At 43.8% G+C, this 17687-nt stretch overlaps 1 protein-coding gene across 1 annotated transcript in view; it reads right to left on the bottom strand.

Moving 5' to 3' along the window:
* Positions 1-17687, bottom strand: part of ANKS1B (ankyrin repeat and sterile alpha motif domain containing 1B) — a 406398-nt gene that overhangs the window by 368468 nt on the left and 20243 nt on the right. Inside the window, exon 2 of the mRNA XM_066634627.1 lies at positions 4390-4470. Within this exon, the coding sequence (XP_066490724.1) occupies positions 4390-4470 (81 nt within the window). The remainder of the gene's footprint in view (positions 1-4389; positions 4471-17687) is intronic.

Here is a 17687-nt window from a genome sequence, read left to right as displayed (position 1 = left end):
CTGCATACAAGAGGGTAAAGACAGGGACCCCGTTTAGAACCGGAGTAGAATGAGTAGAAGAAGAAAGAAAAGAAGGTAAATCAGATAGAAATAAATTGAATAATAAGGGAGCAAGGATACAACCCTGGCGGACACCATTGTGAATAGGAAATCTGTCAGTGAGAATATTAGAATTTGGAAACCGAACCTGACAAAAAATTTGAGAGTGTAATTGACGTAGCAGGAATAATAAACGCAAATCTATTCCCCATTTAAGTAGTTTAGACCAGTGGTCGGGGAACAGGGGTAAATTACCCCAAATGGGGTAAAAGTGAAAATCTGGGGGTAATGAGGAGGTAGCGGAGGGAGTCAGCGCACCCGCTCTCCACCCGCTCCAGGGGGCCGGCAGCGGGCTGGTGCGCTGTGTGCACACCGCCCGCTGCCCTGCTCCCTTCCGCTCACCTTCAGATGCGGTGAGCGGAAGGGAGCAGGCGATACACTCAGGCTGTATCCACAGCCTGCGTGTATCGCAGCCGCCCGCTCTCTCCGCTCTGTGCGGGAGACTGGAGCTGCCCGGCGCTGTAGTGATGATGTCATCACACAGCGCCGGGCCGTCAGTGTCTCCCGCCGAGCGGACAGAGCGGGAGGAAGAAGAAAAGCCGCGCCGACCGACGTGGGATCGAGGTAAGGTGAGTATTGTTTATTTATTTTTATTGGGGGCATCGTTGGGCTACCTATACTGGGGGGATCACCGGGCTACTAACTACCTATACTGGGGGGTCATCTGGCTACTGACTACCTATACTGGGGGGATCACCGGGCTACTAACTACCTATACTGGGGGGTCATCTGGCTACTGACTACCTATACTGGGGGATCACCGGGCTACTAACTACCTATACTGGGGGGTCATCTGGCTACTGACTACCTATACTGGGGGGTCATCTGGCTACTGACTACCTATACTGAGGCATCACTTGGCTACTGGCTACCTATACTGGGGCAGCTACACCTCTGTATGGGGGATTCTGTTGTATGCAAATCAAGGGGGTAACGTCTGCGTTTATAAATTTTTTGGGGGGTAAGAGGTAAAAAAGTTCCCTGACCCCTGACCTATACTGAGGCATCACTTGGCTACTGGCTACCTATATTGGGGCAGCTACACCTCTGTATGGGGGATTCTGTTGTATGCAAATCAAGGGGGTAACGTCTGCGTTTATAAATTTTTTGGGGGGTAAGAGGTAAAAAAGTTCCCTGACCCCTGGTTTAGACCATAAAAGGTCTCTATTCACAGAATCAAAAGCACCTTGGAGATCAACAAATGCAGCAAAAAGTTTAGCTTTATTATAAATAAAATACTTCTCTGCTAAATAAGTCAACGTAAAAATATGATCAAGGGTAGAAGCTCCTGCCCGAAAACCAATCTGTTCCTTTCCGGGGAGGTTTTTAGAAATTGCCCAGGAAGAGAGTTTTGTTAAAAGATACTTTGAATACAATTTACCAGTGTTTGATAATAAACTTATTGGGCGATAATTTGAAGGTGATGAAGGGTCACCTTTTTTGTAGACTGGAATGAGAGTAGATGTCAACCAGGCATCAGGAAAACGACCTGTGGAATTAACCAAGGTAAAAAAGGATGCAAGTGGTTCTGCCCACCAATTGGGATTATTAGACAAAGTCTCATTCAAAATGTTATCGGGCCCAGGAGCTTTACTGGGTTTTAAAGAAAGAATTAACTCATGTATTTCATTAGGGGAAACTGGAGGCCATTCCAAGAGATCCTGTGGAGTACTGCTGGGAAGTTGAATTGGGGACAAAGATGAGAATTTTTTTGAAAAAAAGTCAACCCAGGTAACTGCAGAGATAGATGGAAGCAAATTTGAAATTGAACAGGTTGATCTGGAAACTAAAGTCCAAAAGGCCTTTTGATTATGGGAAATAATTGCAGAATGTAATTGGTCCCACTTACGCAGAGCATACTGATGTCTTTTCTCATCAAATAATTCATAGCATGTTCTGCGTAAATAAAAATAGTCTCTTAAAAAAGATGGGATTGGATGAGAACAAATGAAAAAAAAAGAGAGCGTATTTGTTTCTTTAATTGCCAACAATCAGCATCAAACCAAGAATTATGGTTAAAAGGAACCCTGGATGGTTGTGAGGAACTAGAGAAGCTAAGAAAATCAATTAGAGAATCAATTAAAGAATCGTAATCTCTTATAGCTGAGGATGGGGAAGAAAAAGAAAGAGGGTTACGAATGAGAACAATAGTCTCCGGGTGACTAGTCCACTGGGAAAAGGCTTGTTGTGAAGTAAAGGACCATTTATAAGATCGACTGGAGTTAGAAGGAAATGAAGAAGAGTGGGGCACATTATGGGGAAAAGAAAATGTTAATTTTCTTAACATTTTGGTTTTAAGATATTTTCCAGAAATTAAAATAGATTACTTTTCCTGTTAGAAATAATACTGTGGCTGCATCTGATGACACTATATCACTTATATCACCTACCTATACGTTCAGTAGCACTTATTCTCCAGAACCACATAGTATTGTCCACAATCACCAAAGCATAAGGAGCTGAAACTGAAGGGCTGTGGTTCTGAGAAAGCAAGTTTAGTACTGAAAGAACCTAAAGGTCATTCTGCCTAACTCAGGGTTTCTCAAACTGTGACATTTTCATGAGGAAAGCCATAATGACCCCATGTCAGTTTTAAAATACCCCCCTCCCCAGCAGCAGCATGATCGTGGAGATTGCATCATTACCCCCACCTTATCCCTGCAAACATTTACCAGTGCGCAAACTCTCCCTGAGAGTTTCAGAACCACTGGGTTGGCTCCATATTAGAGCCCTCCAAACGCTATTAGAGGCTGCACCAGACCTCCACAGGCCTCCAGAAGTAGCCAGAAAGTCACTTCTGGTTTGCTTCTGGGATCATGAAAGGGACTTGGTTACTTCCAAAGGCCTGCGGAGGCCTTCTGAGACCTATGGAGGCCCAGCATCAGAGAAAGAAGTGTGTCGCAGTGCCCTACACCACAGAACTGGTGGGTCATGGAGAGAGGAAGTTTGAGAACCCTTGGCCTAACTAACAACACAATTCTAAACATATCTACTCAGAAAATCCCACTGTGTTCAGTAAGAATTCTCAGAAAAATGAGTATAGCATTGCTAAGAATAAAGTGGCAGTTAAAGGTCCTCCTGAGTTACAGTCTTGAAGCAAGAAGCTAAAAAGAAGCATAGATAATATTGCCTTTTGAACTGCTGCAGAAAAAAAGTTAAGAAATCAAAGTACCTGGCAGACAAAGTTCCACTGAGCACTGAAAAATCAATGTTGGAAAGGATGAAGATGATAGTTCCTATACCCAGAATACAGAATCCACTCAACGCAAATTGGAAGTGGGTTACGATAGCTATTTTTAGATATTCCAAGCTTTGGGGAGACCTGCAGAGGCATCCTTCAATTGTAAGTTGAAAAAGAGCCCCTAGCAATTCTGGTGATCAGAATTCTGGTGATCAGATGGGCCTTCCCCATCCCCCTTGGGTTAAGGGGACTGGGAGTGTGTACCCCATTTACCTACCACACATTAATTCCCCAAATTAAACCTGGTGATAACACTGCTACAATCACTACTAAAAAGTCCATGGGTTGGCCTGGCCTGGCCTGGTGGGCACTCCTGTGGGCCTGGGTCCTCTGGTAGTGCCTGATTCAGCTGACCTGACACCACCCTGCATGATGAAATTTAGCACTCCCTTCCCCAGCATCAGTGCTTTATTCTAAGGCTCCCCTAAGATCTTTTAAAGTAAAAAATAAAAAAAATGGATGATCTGATCATAGCTCTGCTGTGTAACATGTAATTTGGTCCTGTTATTATTTGCAAATCTGGGCCTCTCTGAAATTTAGATGACATTAAAGTTTATACCACCAAATATCTGTTTGGGAAACAAGATGATGACATGCAGTTTTGCAGACTGCTGATTCTGTGCAATGTTGGTTTTGGTATTTTGCTTTATCATTGATGTCAGCATGAGTGACTCATTTACTTTCCACTACTAACCACCTTGTATTTTCTTGCAAAAGAAGGGTAGTTGAACAAGCTGATTCACTATTGCTTTCCTCGCTTAGCAGCAGCAAAAAGAAAAAAAAGACTGAAGGGAAAGGAGTTGGCTGATGCAAGCACAATTCCACAAATGTGGCTACACAGAGAACAGGAAAAAGAACAGAAATTGTGTGTAGATGGCTTCTGCAGCATCCCAGCAGACAAAAGTGCTGTTTATAGGACACATTAGCACCATCTTTGTGCACATATAAAATATGAATATGCCTTTTAAATACGAGCATGGCTAATACTAGCATAAACACACTGACTCAAAGTAATACCAACATATTATCTATAGCCATGTGGGACTTACTTGTGGCCATTCAAAGCAGCATGATGCAAAGCAGTGTACCCCGAGTTATCTGTACAGTTTATATTGGGTCCTCGCCAGATGCTGAAAATAAAGCAAACTCTGTTGTAACATTATGGGTTAAAGCACCAAGTCAATTTTTAGAAACAGTTTAAGTATTAAAATGAAACTAATGAATCTAGCACAAGGCATGCAAAAAACGCACTGATCTGTTATCAATTTTTTTTAATGTAAGATAAAAAATGACCCTATTCAGGAAAGGTTTAAAAGTAAGTGACTAATAAGTACCTGTACACCAAACATAGTTGTTCTATAAGGACTATTTGGTCAACAAACAGGCAACTCAGAAACAGAATATTCTTTTTGTAGGAACATGACCTCAGTTTTCTTGTAGCATGTTTTTAAAGCATCTCCATGCAAAAAAACTTACCGCATCAGAAAGATTGTCAATGAAGGGTAATCTGTATCACAGATGGTAAACTTGAGGACCTTCTCAGTGTCAATCTTAATTAACCCAATAAAACACAGAAGTGGAAATATTCTCTCAGGTATCTTGAGCCCAAACTATTTTTAGTGCATTCCCAGCATTTAAACAAAGCCCAAAAGATAACAGACCCAGAACAGACACCAGTGGGCTTGCACCTTCAAAGGTTCCCAATCATAGACAGCTATCCCACACCAAAAACACTGCAACAGTCTATTCTCAAGACTACAGTAAAGGATAGTTGCCAGATCCAAATCTAACTGAAAAAGGCACATACTCCTTCATAGGCAGAACTGGTACAAAACACTCCTGGTTACTGTAATAAACTGGAAATTCAAACACAACATTTGATCCAGGAGTATGGGCTTTGAGTCCAAGTCTCCAGATGAGTTAAACTTCATGAACCACAGAAGTCTCTATATGTCAAACAGCTTGGTCACATCTACTCTCCAACCACCAACTGGCACAAAGGAAGCACCAAGAGCACAGAACTTCATTTGAATGAAAGGAGTGATAAAGTTGGGTATTGTCAGTGTACTAACAGTACCACATCCTTTCTCCAAATTATCTTACTGAGTATCTTCACATATATGCTACATAAGAAGCAGAGCTCCATGAAGACCCACAGGAAACTTACTAGACAGGGCTGCTGACAAATGTTACCACATCTGATCAGGAATACGTAGGAATGGGCCTACACAGGTACCCAAGCAAGTGCATTAAAGGATCTTTGACTGTTGGTCATGGCACACTTAGAGAGAATTGGTATTTATGAAAGAAAGGAAGAATCCAGAGTGTTCGAACCACAATATATAGTTCATTTAGGGATTGTTTACAATAACAGGAGGGGTAATAAAAATAAATGCAGTGAGAGGCAAAATAACAGTAACAGACAAAACAAAAATACAGACAACAGTCAAATATGAGCAATAATAAACTAACAATCCCACTTAGAACAAGCTGTGCATGCATGTGATTCAACCAAAGAACTACCTAAAGGTGGTCTGATACTTACAGCAGAGAGTGAGAAGAAGAGGGGAAAGGAGGAATCCATATTTAATTTCTATGGAGGAAGAGGAAGAAGACTGGAGCAGTCAGCTATTACATTGAGCAGAGATATACTAGCAAATTATGATTGTTAGGTGTTTTACCCAGTAGGGCAAATTAAGTTTCAGGAAAAACAGACCACAGAGTGATCAACAGAGAGTATATAAGATGCCAGGCACAAAAAATAGTGTGACCAAAGTGCAAGAGTGCATTGATGTCTGCACTGAGTTGGAGAAAAGAGGGAGAAATGACAGTACAGGAAATGCTAAATAGGAGCGGTCTGGGGAAAGACCAACAGCCTGTACATGAGAAGGCAGAAAAACAGTTAAAGGGGGGAGACAGGCCCAGATTACCTAGGCCAATCTGCTGAGCCAAATTAGTATTTGACGTGCTGAGTTGCGTGGCTCAGACTTGTTCAGCCAAGTTAGGCTCCAGGTCAATGACCAGAAATATCTGAGGAAGAGGATCAGATACGCACATTCAAGTAATAACCCTGAGCAATTTCAGCTTGTTGTCTGCTAAAGTGAGTTACTGAGGAAATGTGAATGTAGTGCTTCATGAGGCAGTTTGGCTGGTTCTAGAGAGAAAAGAATGAATAGGGAGACAGGGGACGAGGACTATGAGTGGTTCTACAATCAGGCAGCTAGGCTTGGCACTTCAAAGGAATGAAAAGGGGAGTGAGGGGAACCCAGGAGAAGGGATCTGGAGACAAAGAAAGGAGAAGTGAAGAGAGGACAAGGACAGGTGAAGAAGCAGACCTTCCTTGCTCACAAGAGACTGCCTTTAGACTAAAAATACTGGATGCTGTAACTTAGCACATGAGTGCTCCAACTGAAGGTTATGACATGGAATTCCAAACTGTGTCTGTCTACCCAGATCTTTTTAATGGCTTTTTTCATAGACCAACTGTTGGAAAAATGGGTCTATGAGTGCAAATTAAGCAGAGTCATATAGACGAAGACCTTTTTTCCAATTATTCCTCACCAAACCCCATACATTTGCAGCTAACAATAATACAGGAGCAGAAGCAGTAAGTAGGATTAACTTTACTTACAGTTCACAGAACATGTACATCACTGTTGATAGTACAAGTCCTAAACTTTCTGACAGGGAATCCTAGAGCAATTCCCTTTGCGTGTGTGTGTGTAAACTCATGGCATGGCTGACACTGTGCAGCTGGTCGGAGTTCATAGATGGCTGACACCATGCAGCTGGTCAGAGCTCATAGACAGAGCCGCTTGCATGTCATAAGATCAAGGAGAGAAATAGAAGAGAAAGCAAGCCAGGTAGGGACATACCCCCACAGATCAAAGATGTCAAGAGTAAAGGTCTGAGGCAGGTAGACTCTGAGAAATCTGCCTCCTGGGTAATACACCGACCCCAATGTCCAACAGGCGGCACTGTACCGTTTTTCCAAAACTAACAAGGAGCCCTTTTCTTGGGGCTTTGCTGGCAATTTTGCTGGTGCAAATCTGAGCAGCTCATGTAAGGCCGAAGGGCTTAGGAGTGGGGGCTAGGATTCAGTGGGTGCTGTCACTGCTGATCCCACTGCCATCCTGGGCCCAATCACCTCCTGTTCCACCTTCCCCCACCCAAAAACACCCCCTCCCCACCTCCATTCAACCACCTTCTCCCACCCCCTGCGCTGGTTGGGGCAAACTAACCCCATCTGGGTGGTGCAGGGGCTGAAACCAGTTCTATTGAGCTAGCATGGGCCTCAGCGCCAGCCCAGCTGACTCCAGAGTAGCTGCAAATGTGCTTTAGGGTGTGTTTGCAACACTCAGGAGATAGTGCAGGGAGCCTGCACTGGCTCAGCAGTGAGGTAGGATTGCACTCTAAATCAGCTAGATTTTTGAGCAGAGTTTGAATCATACATTTAACACCACCACTGCAACCTCTCTCAATAAGAAGCTAATACCACAAGTCCTACAAAGGATCAATTGTATCTTAATAATTGTTCACCAACCACTATGGGCTTTGGGTCAGATCATAAATGATTTATGCACAATGACAGACATACTGAAGTTGAATCAAATATACAGAAGAATATGAAGCCTCCAACATGTCAACATCTGACATTTTAAAAGTTGTGGCTCAAGTTGAACAGAATACAAGCGGTTTGCAAAGGTTGTTGCAAATTAATTAATTGTAGCATTCTGACAATTTTTTGAACTCCATGCAGAACTAAACTACTTTACTAGGTTATTAACCAGCTAGAGCAACTCCACCAAACGGAATGTGTTCTTTCCTGATGGATTTTTGTGAAGATATTTTTTGTGCTTCTTTTTTGAGTGTGTTGGGGTAGTGCTCAGTACTTTGCTCTGTTCTCTAATATAGCTTGTTTATCGTGCTGCTAACTTATATATTTTTGTAACTTATTAATTTTATTATTTTTAATATTGTTACTTTATTGTATTTATTATTGCTTATGTTTGTAAGCTGCCTTGTGCACCCCATTGCAGGTGGGATAAACATTGACTAATTAATAATAAAAAAACAAATTTTGCAGGCAAAATAATTGAGAAAAAATATTTCTTTCCAGCTACCACTGCCACAGAATAGTATTTTATAGATGATCTGTACTGCGACCTGTCTGATTTGGCACAGACTGAAAACCACCTGGTGTCTAATAATCTTCCTACTAGTTCCATCTGCCTCAGGCTTTTTATGAACGAGAGAGAGCTACGCTTAAAAAATGGTGGGAAAGGATGCCTGGAAGTAACTATGTCAATGAACAAAATCAATCTATTAACTATGCCATAAGCCAACCAGGCCATTGACAGAACAGCTATTAGGTATATAACCCTCCAAAAATTATCAGATCTCATGAGCAATATGAGTCTCTGGGAGTAAATCACTCCAACTCATCCAGAACTCCACACAGAATGCTAGGTATTAAGGCTAATTCATGCTTGCTAGCAGTCCTTTGTGTGTGCTCAAAAAAAGCCCTTCTGTCTGCCCTGAGCCTCTTACCAGTGTTTGTCACATTGTATATGGTCTCCCGATCCAGAAGTAACTGGCAATGACATCATTGTCAGTAACTTCTGGTGGTACTTCCAATAAGTAAACTAAGTGGTACGGCAGGGGACAAACATTGAAAACTGCTGTAGACAATTTTGAAAACTAACTAGCAAAAAGTAACACTGGAAGCAGTGCTCCAGATCATGCCACTGGACAGGATAGAGGACAGGTACTGGACAAGATAGAGAGAATACTGATCTTATCCAAATGCCTCTTCTTTGCATTAACTTTGCTGCATAAATAGACACTCCGCTGCAGGCTATAGGAGACCTGACTGCCTCATCAAGAGACTTTATGTTGTGTTTTGACCACCATCATATATGCAGTCCGTCATAAAGTGGAAGGTTGTTAAGTGATGCACGCCTGTATATTTAGATGACTACCTTTGCTATGAAAAGATTTCCTGCTTTTTCAAATAAGATTTCTGAATGGGAATTGTATGCTCCAGATTACTCAAGAGTGATTACTGAGAGCATAAACTTGCCCAAGAAAATACTACATAAATTCAATGGTAATTTAATCTCAGAGGAGGAAATGATATACAATGATATTAATTAACCTTCTTGTGTTGAAAGAACAGATCTAGTGTAAGAATACTGGCCACAGTACCTCTGTAAGAGAATAATTTAATAATTGTCTTGCAAAACTGTGCTGTAAATGTAACGTGTCCCATGTCAATGTAGCAATCAAGCTCCAGGAAAGAACATTTAACCACAGGTGAATTTGAATGCTTGAATGCATTTGCTGTTGGATTTGCTAGTTTGCTATTAAATATATAGAGTTCAAATGTTTTTCTTTTGCACATTTACATTTTCTTTGCAAGATGCCATGAACAATAGTAAAATATAAGAAACCTTTCATATGTGAAGGTAATTTAGGACATTCATAGATTCTATTATTGCTTTACAAACTAATTTTTTAAATCACTTGCCATTTGTCAAAGAAATAAAGCTTTAACTTACACCAAATAAAAACTGTGTTAACTGTGTCCAACAATGAAATTCTCTCATTAGCTTCCTTCTGAAAGGAAGCACAAGGAACTTATTGAGTTTTGTGTACAATTACATCATCCAAAGATACTTTTGATGGAATACTACTTTCATTGTGGACAAAACCCTGATGGTTCAAAATAAACAAATTGTAAGAGACTGCTGGCGCATAACATTAAAAAGGTGGCAGAGCAGCTTTTAAACTGATCCCTGGGGGAAGGCCGACAGGAGCCGAGGGGCATCCGGTTCGGGACTCCTCATCCCTATGGGATGGGGATGGGGAGGTTAGAGAACAACAAGACAAAGGCAGGGTAGGAGAAGAAATTGGGAAAGGTAGCGTGATGGGATGTGATAGACGGTTTGGCAAAATGAGAGGATGCGGGGACAAAGGAGCGAATAAGCAGCCCATCCTGGGGCATTCCGTGTATAAATGCTTTTATGCGAATGCCCGAAGTCTACGAGCAAAGGTGGGAGAACTGGAATGTCTGGTGACAAGGGAAAATATTGACATAGTGGGCATAACGGAAACCTGGTGGAATGCGGAGAATCAGTGGGATACCGCAATCCCGGGCTATAAACTCTACAGGAGGGACAGGCAGGGGCGTGTTGGAGGTGGGGTGGCCCTTTATGTTAAGGAAGGGATAGAATCCAGCAAAGTAGAGATTGAAGGTGGGTCCGACTCCACCGTAGAATCTCTGTGGGTTAAATTACCAGGCTTGTGCAGCGATGTAATACTGGGGGTGTGCTATCGTTCTCCAGACCAGAAATCTGATGGGGACCTTGAAATGAGGAAACAGATCAGGGAGGTGACAAGGAGGGACAGGGTTGTAATCATGGGGGACTTCAATTATCCTCATATTGACTGGGTCAATTTGTGTTCTGGTCACGATAAGGAAACCGGATTTCTTGACGTGCTAAATGACTGTGGCTTAGATCAGCTAGTCACGGAGCCCACCAGAGGACAGGTGACTCTGGATTTAATTTTGTGCAGTACGCAGGACCTGGTTAGAGATGTAAACGTTACTGAGCCATTGGGGAACAGTGATCATGCTGCGATCCGTTTTGACGTGCACGTTGGGAGAAGAATACCAGGCAAATCTCTAACAAAAACCCTTGACTTCCGACGGGCGGACTTCCCTCAAATGAGGAGGCTGGTTAGAAGGAGGTTGAAAGGGAGGGTAAAAAGAGTCCAGTCTCTCCAGAGTGCATGGAGGCTGCTTAAAACAACAGTAATAGAGGCCCAGCAGAGGTGTATACCGCAAAGAAAGAAGGGTTCCACTAAATCCAGGAGAGTGCCCGCATGGCTAACCAGCCAAGTTAGAGAGGCTGTGAAGGGCAAGGAAGCTTCCTTCCGTAAATGGAAGTCTTGCCCTAATGAAGAGAATAAAAAGGAACATAAACTGTGGCAAAAGAAATGTAAGAAGGTGATATGGGAGGCCAAGCGAGACTATGAGGAACGCATGGCCAGCAACATTAAGGGGAATAATAAAAGCTTCTTCAAATATGTTAGAAGCAGGAAACCCACCAGAGAAGCGGTTGGCCCTCTGGATGGTGAGGGAGGGAAAGGGGAGATAAAAGGAGACTTAGAGATGGCAGAGAAATTAAATGAGTTCTTTGCATCTGTCTTCACGGCAGAAGACCTCGGGCAGATACCGCTGCCCGAACGGCCCCTCCTAACCGAGGAGTTAAGTCAGATAGAGGTTAAAAGAGAAGATGTTTCAGACCTCATTGATAAATTAAAGATCAATAAGTCACCGGGCCCTGATGGCATACACCCAAGGGTTATTAAGGAATTGAAGAATGAAGTTGCAGATCTCTTGACTAAGGTATGCAACTTGTCCCTCAAAACGGCCACGGTACCAGAAGATTGGAGGATAGCAAATGTCACGCCTATTTTTAAAAAGGGAAAGAGGGGGGACCCGGGAAACTATAGGCCGGTCAGCCTAACATCCATACCGGGTAAGATGGTGGAATGCCTCATCAAAGATAGGATCTCAAAACACATATACGAACAGGCCTTGCTGAGGGAGAGTCAGCATGGCTTCTGTAAGGGTAAGTCTTGCCTCACAAACCTTATAGAATTCTTTGAAAAGGTCAACAGGCATGTGGATGTGGGAGAACCCGTGGACATTATATATCTGGACTTTCAGAAGGCGTTTGACACGGTCCCTCACCAAAGGCTACTGAAAAAACTCCACAGTCAGGGAATTAGAGGACAGGTCCTCTCGTGGATTGAGAACTGGTTGGAGGCCAGGAAGCAGAGAGTGGGTGTCAATGGGCAATTTTCACAATGGAGAGAGGTGAAAAGCGGTGTGCCCCAAGGATCTGTCCTGGGACTGGTGCTTTTCAACCTCTTCATAAATGACCTGGAGACAGGGTTGAGCAGTGAAGTGGCTAAGTTTGCAGACGACACCAAACTTTTCCAAGTGGTAAAGACCAGAAGTGATTGTGAGGAGCTCCAGAAGGATCTCTCCAGACTGGCAGAATGGGCAGCAAAATGGCAGATGCGCTTCAATGTCAGTAAGTGTAAAGTCATGCACATTGGGGCAAAAAATCAAAACTTTAGATATAGGCTGATGGGGTCTGAGCTGTCTGTGACAGATCAGGAGAGAGATCTTGGGGTGGTGGTGGACAGGTCGATGAAAGTGTCGACCCAATGTGCGGCGGCAGTGAAGAAGGCCAATTCTATGCTTGGGATCATTAGGAAGGGTATTGAGAACAAAACGGTTAGTATTATAATGCCGTTGTACAAATCAATGGTAAGGCCACACCTGGAGTATTGTGTCCAGTTCTGGTCGCCGCATCTCAAAAAAGACATAGTGGAAATGGAAAAGGTGCAAAAGAGAGCGACTAAGATGATTACGGGGCTGGGGCACCTTCCTTATGAGGAAAGGCTACGGCGTTTGGGCCTCTTCAGCCTAGAAAAGAGACGCTTGAGGGGGGACATGATTGAGACATACAAAATTATGCAGGGGATGGACAGAGTGGATAGGGAGATGCTCTTTACACTCTCACATAATACCAGAACCAGGGGACATCCACTAAAATTGAGTGTTGGGCGGGTTAGGACAAACAAAAGAAAATATTTCTTTACTCAGCGCGTGGTCGGTCTGTGGAACTCCTTGCCACAGGATGTGGTGCTGGCGTCTAGCCTAGACGCCTTTAAAAGGGGATTGGACGAGTTTCTGGAGGAAAAATCCATTATGGGGTACAAGCCATGATGTGTATGCGCAACCTCCTGATTTTAGGAATGGGTTAAGTCAGAATGCCAGATGTAGCGGAGAGCACCAGGATGAGGTCTCTTGTTATCTGGTGTGCTCCCTGGGGCATTTGGTGGGCCGCTGTGAGATACAGGAAGCTGGACTAGATGGGCCTATGGCCTGATCCAGTGGGGCTGTTCTTATGTTCTTATGTTTAAGAGACAATTGCTCACCCAGATGGCAACCATTAGTCTCATCCAAAGGTGACCTTATTGTATTGAGACAGTACACTAATAAATTACTAATACAATAGTGAGAAAATATACATAAATTTTAGAAATATCAAGGTCCAAATGGGGTCTTATATTGTCCTCATAGGCAAAACTATCGTCCACATACTAATACATTTGAGCTGAAATTAGATTAATATAAAAATGAATAACAATTTAGTAATCCTCTGCCATATAACATGAAGTACAGAAAGTGTTACCTACGATAGAAGATCCTGAAATGGCAGAAAACCAACTCTGACAGATAAAGCACAATATATAAATAAGCTTAAAGAAAAGTGGAAATTCATGAATCCATCAATCAGTTTGGCCAAGAGCAAAATTCCTTTCTGATCACTGCCTAATAATATGACTTACAAGAGAGTTGGGAGCACTGTGTGAGAGGGGAGGGGAAAAGGCAGCAACACGATCCCCAGGACTGTACTGCTGCTAGGGATGGGAGGGGGTTTCTTTACATACTTGCAGCCAGCACTGCAATGTTGCAGGGTCCGGAGAGCCCTCCACAGGGCTCCCCATGCCTGTAAAAGGATAAAAAAGAAAAGAAAAAAGGGAACTTCCTATTTTGTTGCAAAAACTGGAAGTGCCAGTTTTTTCCTTTTTTTTTTTTTTTTTACTTTTGCAGACATGGGGAACCCTTTGGAGGGCTTTCCAGACCCCCCTCCCTGCACTGCAGCACTGGCTGCAGGTAAGTAAAAAAAAAACCCTCCCACCCCCAACAGCAGCATGATCCTGGGAACACGTTGCTGCTTTCCACCTTCCCCATCCCTTAAAGGGGCAAGGACAAGTGCTTTCCTGGCTAGAGGGTTGTGACCCACCAGTTTGGGAACCACTCTTCTAGAGCTTTGGAGAAGTTCTGGAAGCAATCATCTACGTCAGTGTTCTTCAACCTTAGGGACATCACCCCAAATAAGTTGCGATGCTTACAGAAACAAAATAGGTTGAAGACCACTGAACTAAAGGAGGTGGCATCTGGTGAACCCCTTCAAGTCCCAGGAGATTGTGTTCCATTCCTGTTCAGGACTTTGCAACTGTGCTAAAATAACTTTCAGTAGTGCAATGCTTCATGGTAAGTTGTTCTGCTCTCTCTAATATTTGGTTACAGTGATCAGTGCTGGGAGGGTTTATAAAGGGCAGGAAGTGGGAAGCGACGGGGACAGGGAGTAGGTGCAGAAGGTCCCAAGAGGAAGGGTGGGATAGAAATGGGACCCCATCTTGTACATTATTTATGGATTTATTTACTGGGGTCATGGCACAAAAATGTTGAAGACCACTACATGGTCCATTACATACATTTATGTGATGTAGTGGAATGCTTATCTCAACCCCATATATACGTATTCACGGCCAGCCCAAGACCTCCTGGTGCTTGAGGCACCATGCCCCCATGCTGCTTCAATCTCCCCAATGTCACCTCTGTGTATACATGCACTCCCATACCTTTTGCCAACCAGGAATGCGGTCTGTACTCTGCCTGGTCCACACTGCTTCTCTATTTGAAAAGGAAATGGTACAGTCTGAGTTCCTAGACTGGGAAGTGGTACAGTCTGGGTTCTCACTCTGCACTGCTTCTGCTCATATCAAACAGAAGTAGTGAAGCACTCCTTTCTCACACAACATTTAAAGTATAAAATGACACTTTTCCTTTAGACTTTAAACCCCATGCAAGGATGGAGAACAGAGAGGGAAGGCAGAGAATGCACTAGCACACTATCTACCACACCCACTACCCAGCCCCCAACCTGACCTCATGCTGCATCAGCCACTGCTACTTCTCCTCCAAACCTTCTCCCTTCTGCAACTTTAAAAGTATAGAGGAGAGCAGAAGAGGCAGTATGGAAGTAGTTAAAAGAGTTTGATATATTTAGTGTGGAGAAGAGACTAAAGAAGACTAGAGTCTGAGGAAGAAACTAAAGAGACTGGAGAACAGAAGGAGATTTTTCCTCTTACCCTATGTCATGTGCCAGCCATCCCTGTGGGGCTACTCAGATCTGTGCTAGCGATTTCAGTGACACAAATCCGAGCAGCCCACGTAAGGTCGCTCAGGTCAGGGACAGGGATGGGAATTCAACCTAAGGTGCCACAGATGATCCTGCCCCCCTCCTGAGCCCAATCCACCTTCCAATTCACCCACTCCTACCCCAAAATGCCCCTCCCTGCCTCCATTCCACTCTCCCACCACCCTCTCCAACCCCCACGCAAGTCTGCCCAGACTGGTGCAAACGTACGGGAACAGAGGCTGGATTTGGCCCCCAGGAACCAGCGCACATCCTTGCGCTGGCTCAACTGGCTCAAGAGTAGTTACAAATGTGCTTTCCGGCATGTTTGCGACACTCCTGGGCAGTGCAAAGGACTTGTACTGGCTCTGGATTATGCACTGTGCCCTGCCTGAGTCACTTCCTCATTATAGAGGGCAACTTGGGCTTCAATAGAGTCATCAGCCCAATGAACAGAAGTCCTCTGAAAACTGAGTGGATCTATCGATTCTAACTGGTCCTCCACTCTTATGGAGGTCACGGTATGCAGCAAATCTAACCCCTGCCAGAGAGCAACCTGTCCATGACAAGGGAGTTATTGTAACTCTCCACCCACAAATCACACACACCAAGTCAAGCAAAACCCCGATCCAAAGTATGTTCTGTTATATGGGTAGAACCCCATTATGAATTGAGACAGGTCCCAGCTACCATGAAGAAAATGAATTTGTGAGCTGTATCTGTTGAACAGATGCACACCTAAGACACACACCTAAAAGTCCCTCAAAACAATAAAGCCTTGGGGAACTCAGTGTTATGCAGTGGGGTTATTGGTGATGAGGAACTCAGTGTTATGCAGTGGGGTTATTGGTGATGAGAGAGCTGGTGGGCCACTGCAGGAAGCAGAGTAATGAACGAGATGGCCCTTTGACCTGCTCCAGCAGGATTGTTCTTATGTTCAAAACCCGGGGTGCCCAAACCCCGGCCTGGGGGCCACTTGCAGCTCTTGGGGACTCCCAATCCAGCCTGTGGGGAGCCCCCAGTGTCTAATGAACCTCTGGCCCTCCAGTGACTTGCTGGAGCCCGTGCTGGCCCAATGCAACTGCTCTCAGCATGAGGGCGACTGTTTAGCCTCTCACATGAGCTGTGGAAAAAGGGCTCCCTCCACTGCTTGCTGTTTCACGTCTGTGAAGCAACAGTGGCAGCGAAAGAAAGGCTGGCCTTGCTTTGTGCAAGGTCTTTTATAGGCCTTGAGCTATTGCAAGACCTTCACTCATTCACATAAGTTCCATCTCTAATATACTCATTTATGTAAATTTATTCAGATTGGAAATGTAAATTAATTCTTTTTTTTCCTGGCCCCTGACAGTGTCAGAGAGATGATGTGACCCTCCTGCCAAAATGTTTGGACATCCCTGTTCTAAACAGAATCCAGTCCTGTCTCAGAGGCCCACCCTCAGATACAAACACTCAAAACTCTGGAATCGCTGGACAGGGCACCTGGACAGGGGAATGAAATATAGCAGCAATAAAAAACATGCATCTGAGTAAAATGCACTGTAAATTGCTTAAATATGAAACTATAATTACTGCATACATAGCTCCAAGGTGTAATGCAAGGACACACTTATTTGAAAGTTTAATTGCCATTAGGTCTTTAATTACTATGTAAGTGCCCTAATAGAGTGTGGTTTCAATACATACAACTGTAATATCATCTTCTCTGAAGGCAGTCTTTAAATTTCATAAAACAAACTTTGAAATTACATGTAATCTTTCAATCAAATAAACTGTTCATATTACAGAAATTGTAGATAACTCATACACATTCATACTGTGGTAAATATTAAGGCTCCAATCCTGCACCAGCTGCTTAAATCCAACTAAAATCCACTAGATTTAAACAGCTTAACTAAATGCAGGATTGCAACTTAAGAGAACTGCAAAGCTGAGGGTCCAATCTTATCCTGGCTGCTGCCTCACAGTACAGCAGGGTGAGGGAAGCCGCTGGAGGTCTCCTCAGGGTAAGGGAATTTTGGTTCCCTTACTCTATGTGGGTAAGTCCCTATACATCTATTAGGATCTGTGTCAGCTATTTAGGAGGAGAACCATGTTGGTCTACGAGGCCCAGGAGGGGGATAGGATCTAGCAGTAGCTGAGGTTGCTGTCCCTGCCCCCTTTCTGGGCCTAAACTGCCACTGGTCTGTACTCCCCCTCCCCATCTTCCGACCACCTAGGAACACCTTCCCACAGTTTGGTAGGGAACTTACCGCAGGTGGGCCCCCTTTCCCCTCCCA

Source organism: Tiliqua scincoides, chromosome 7, assembly GCF_035046505.1.
Source record: "Tiliqua scincoides isolate rTilSci1 chromosome 7, rTilSci1.hap2, whole genome shotgun sequence".
Classification (NCBI taxonomy): domain Eukaryota; kingdom Metazoa; phylum Chordata; class Lepidosauria; order Squamata; family Scincidae; genus Tiliqua; species Tiliqua scincoides.
This window is presented reverse-complemented; position numbering and strand designations above follow the sequence as displayed.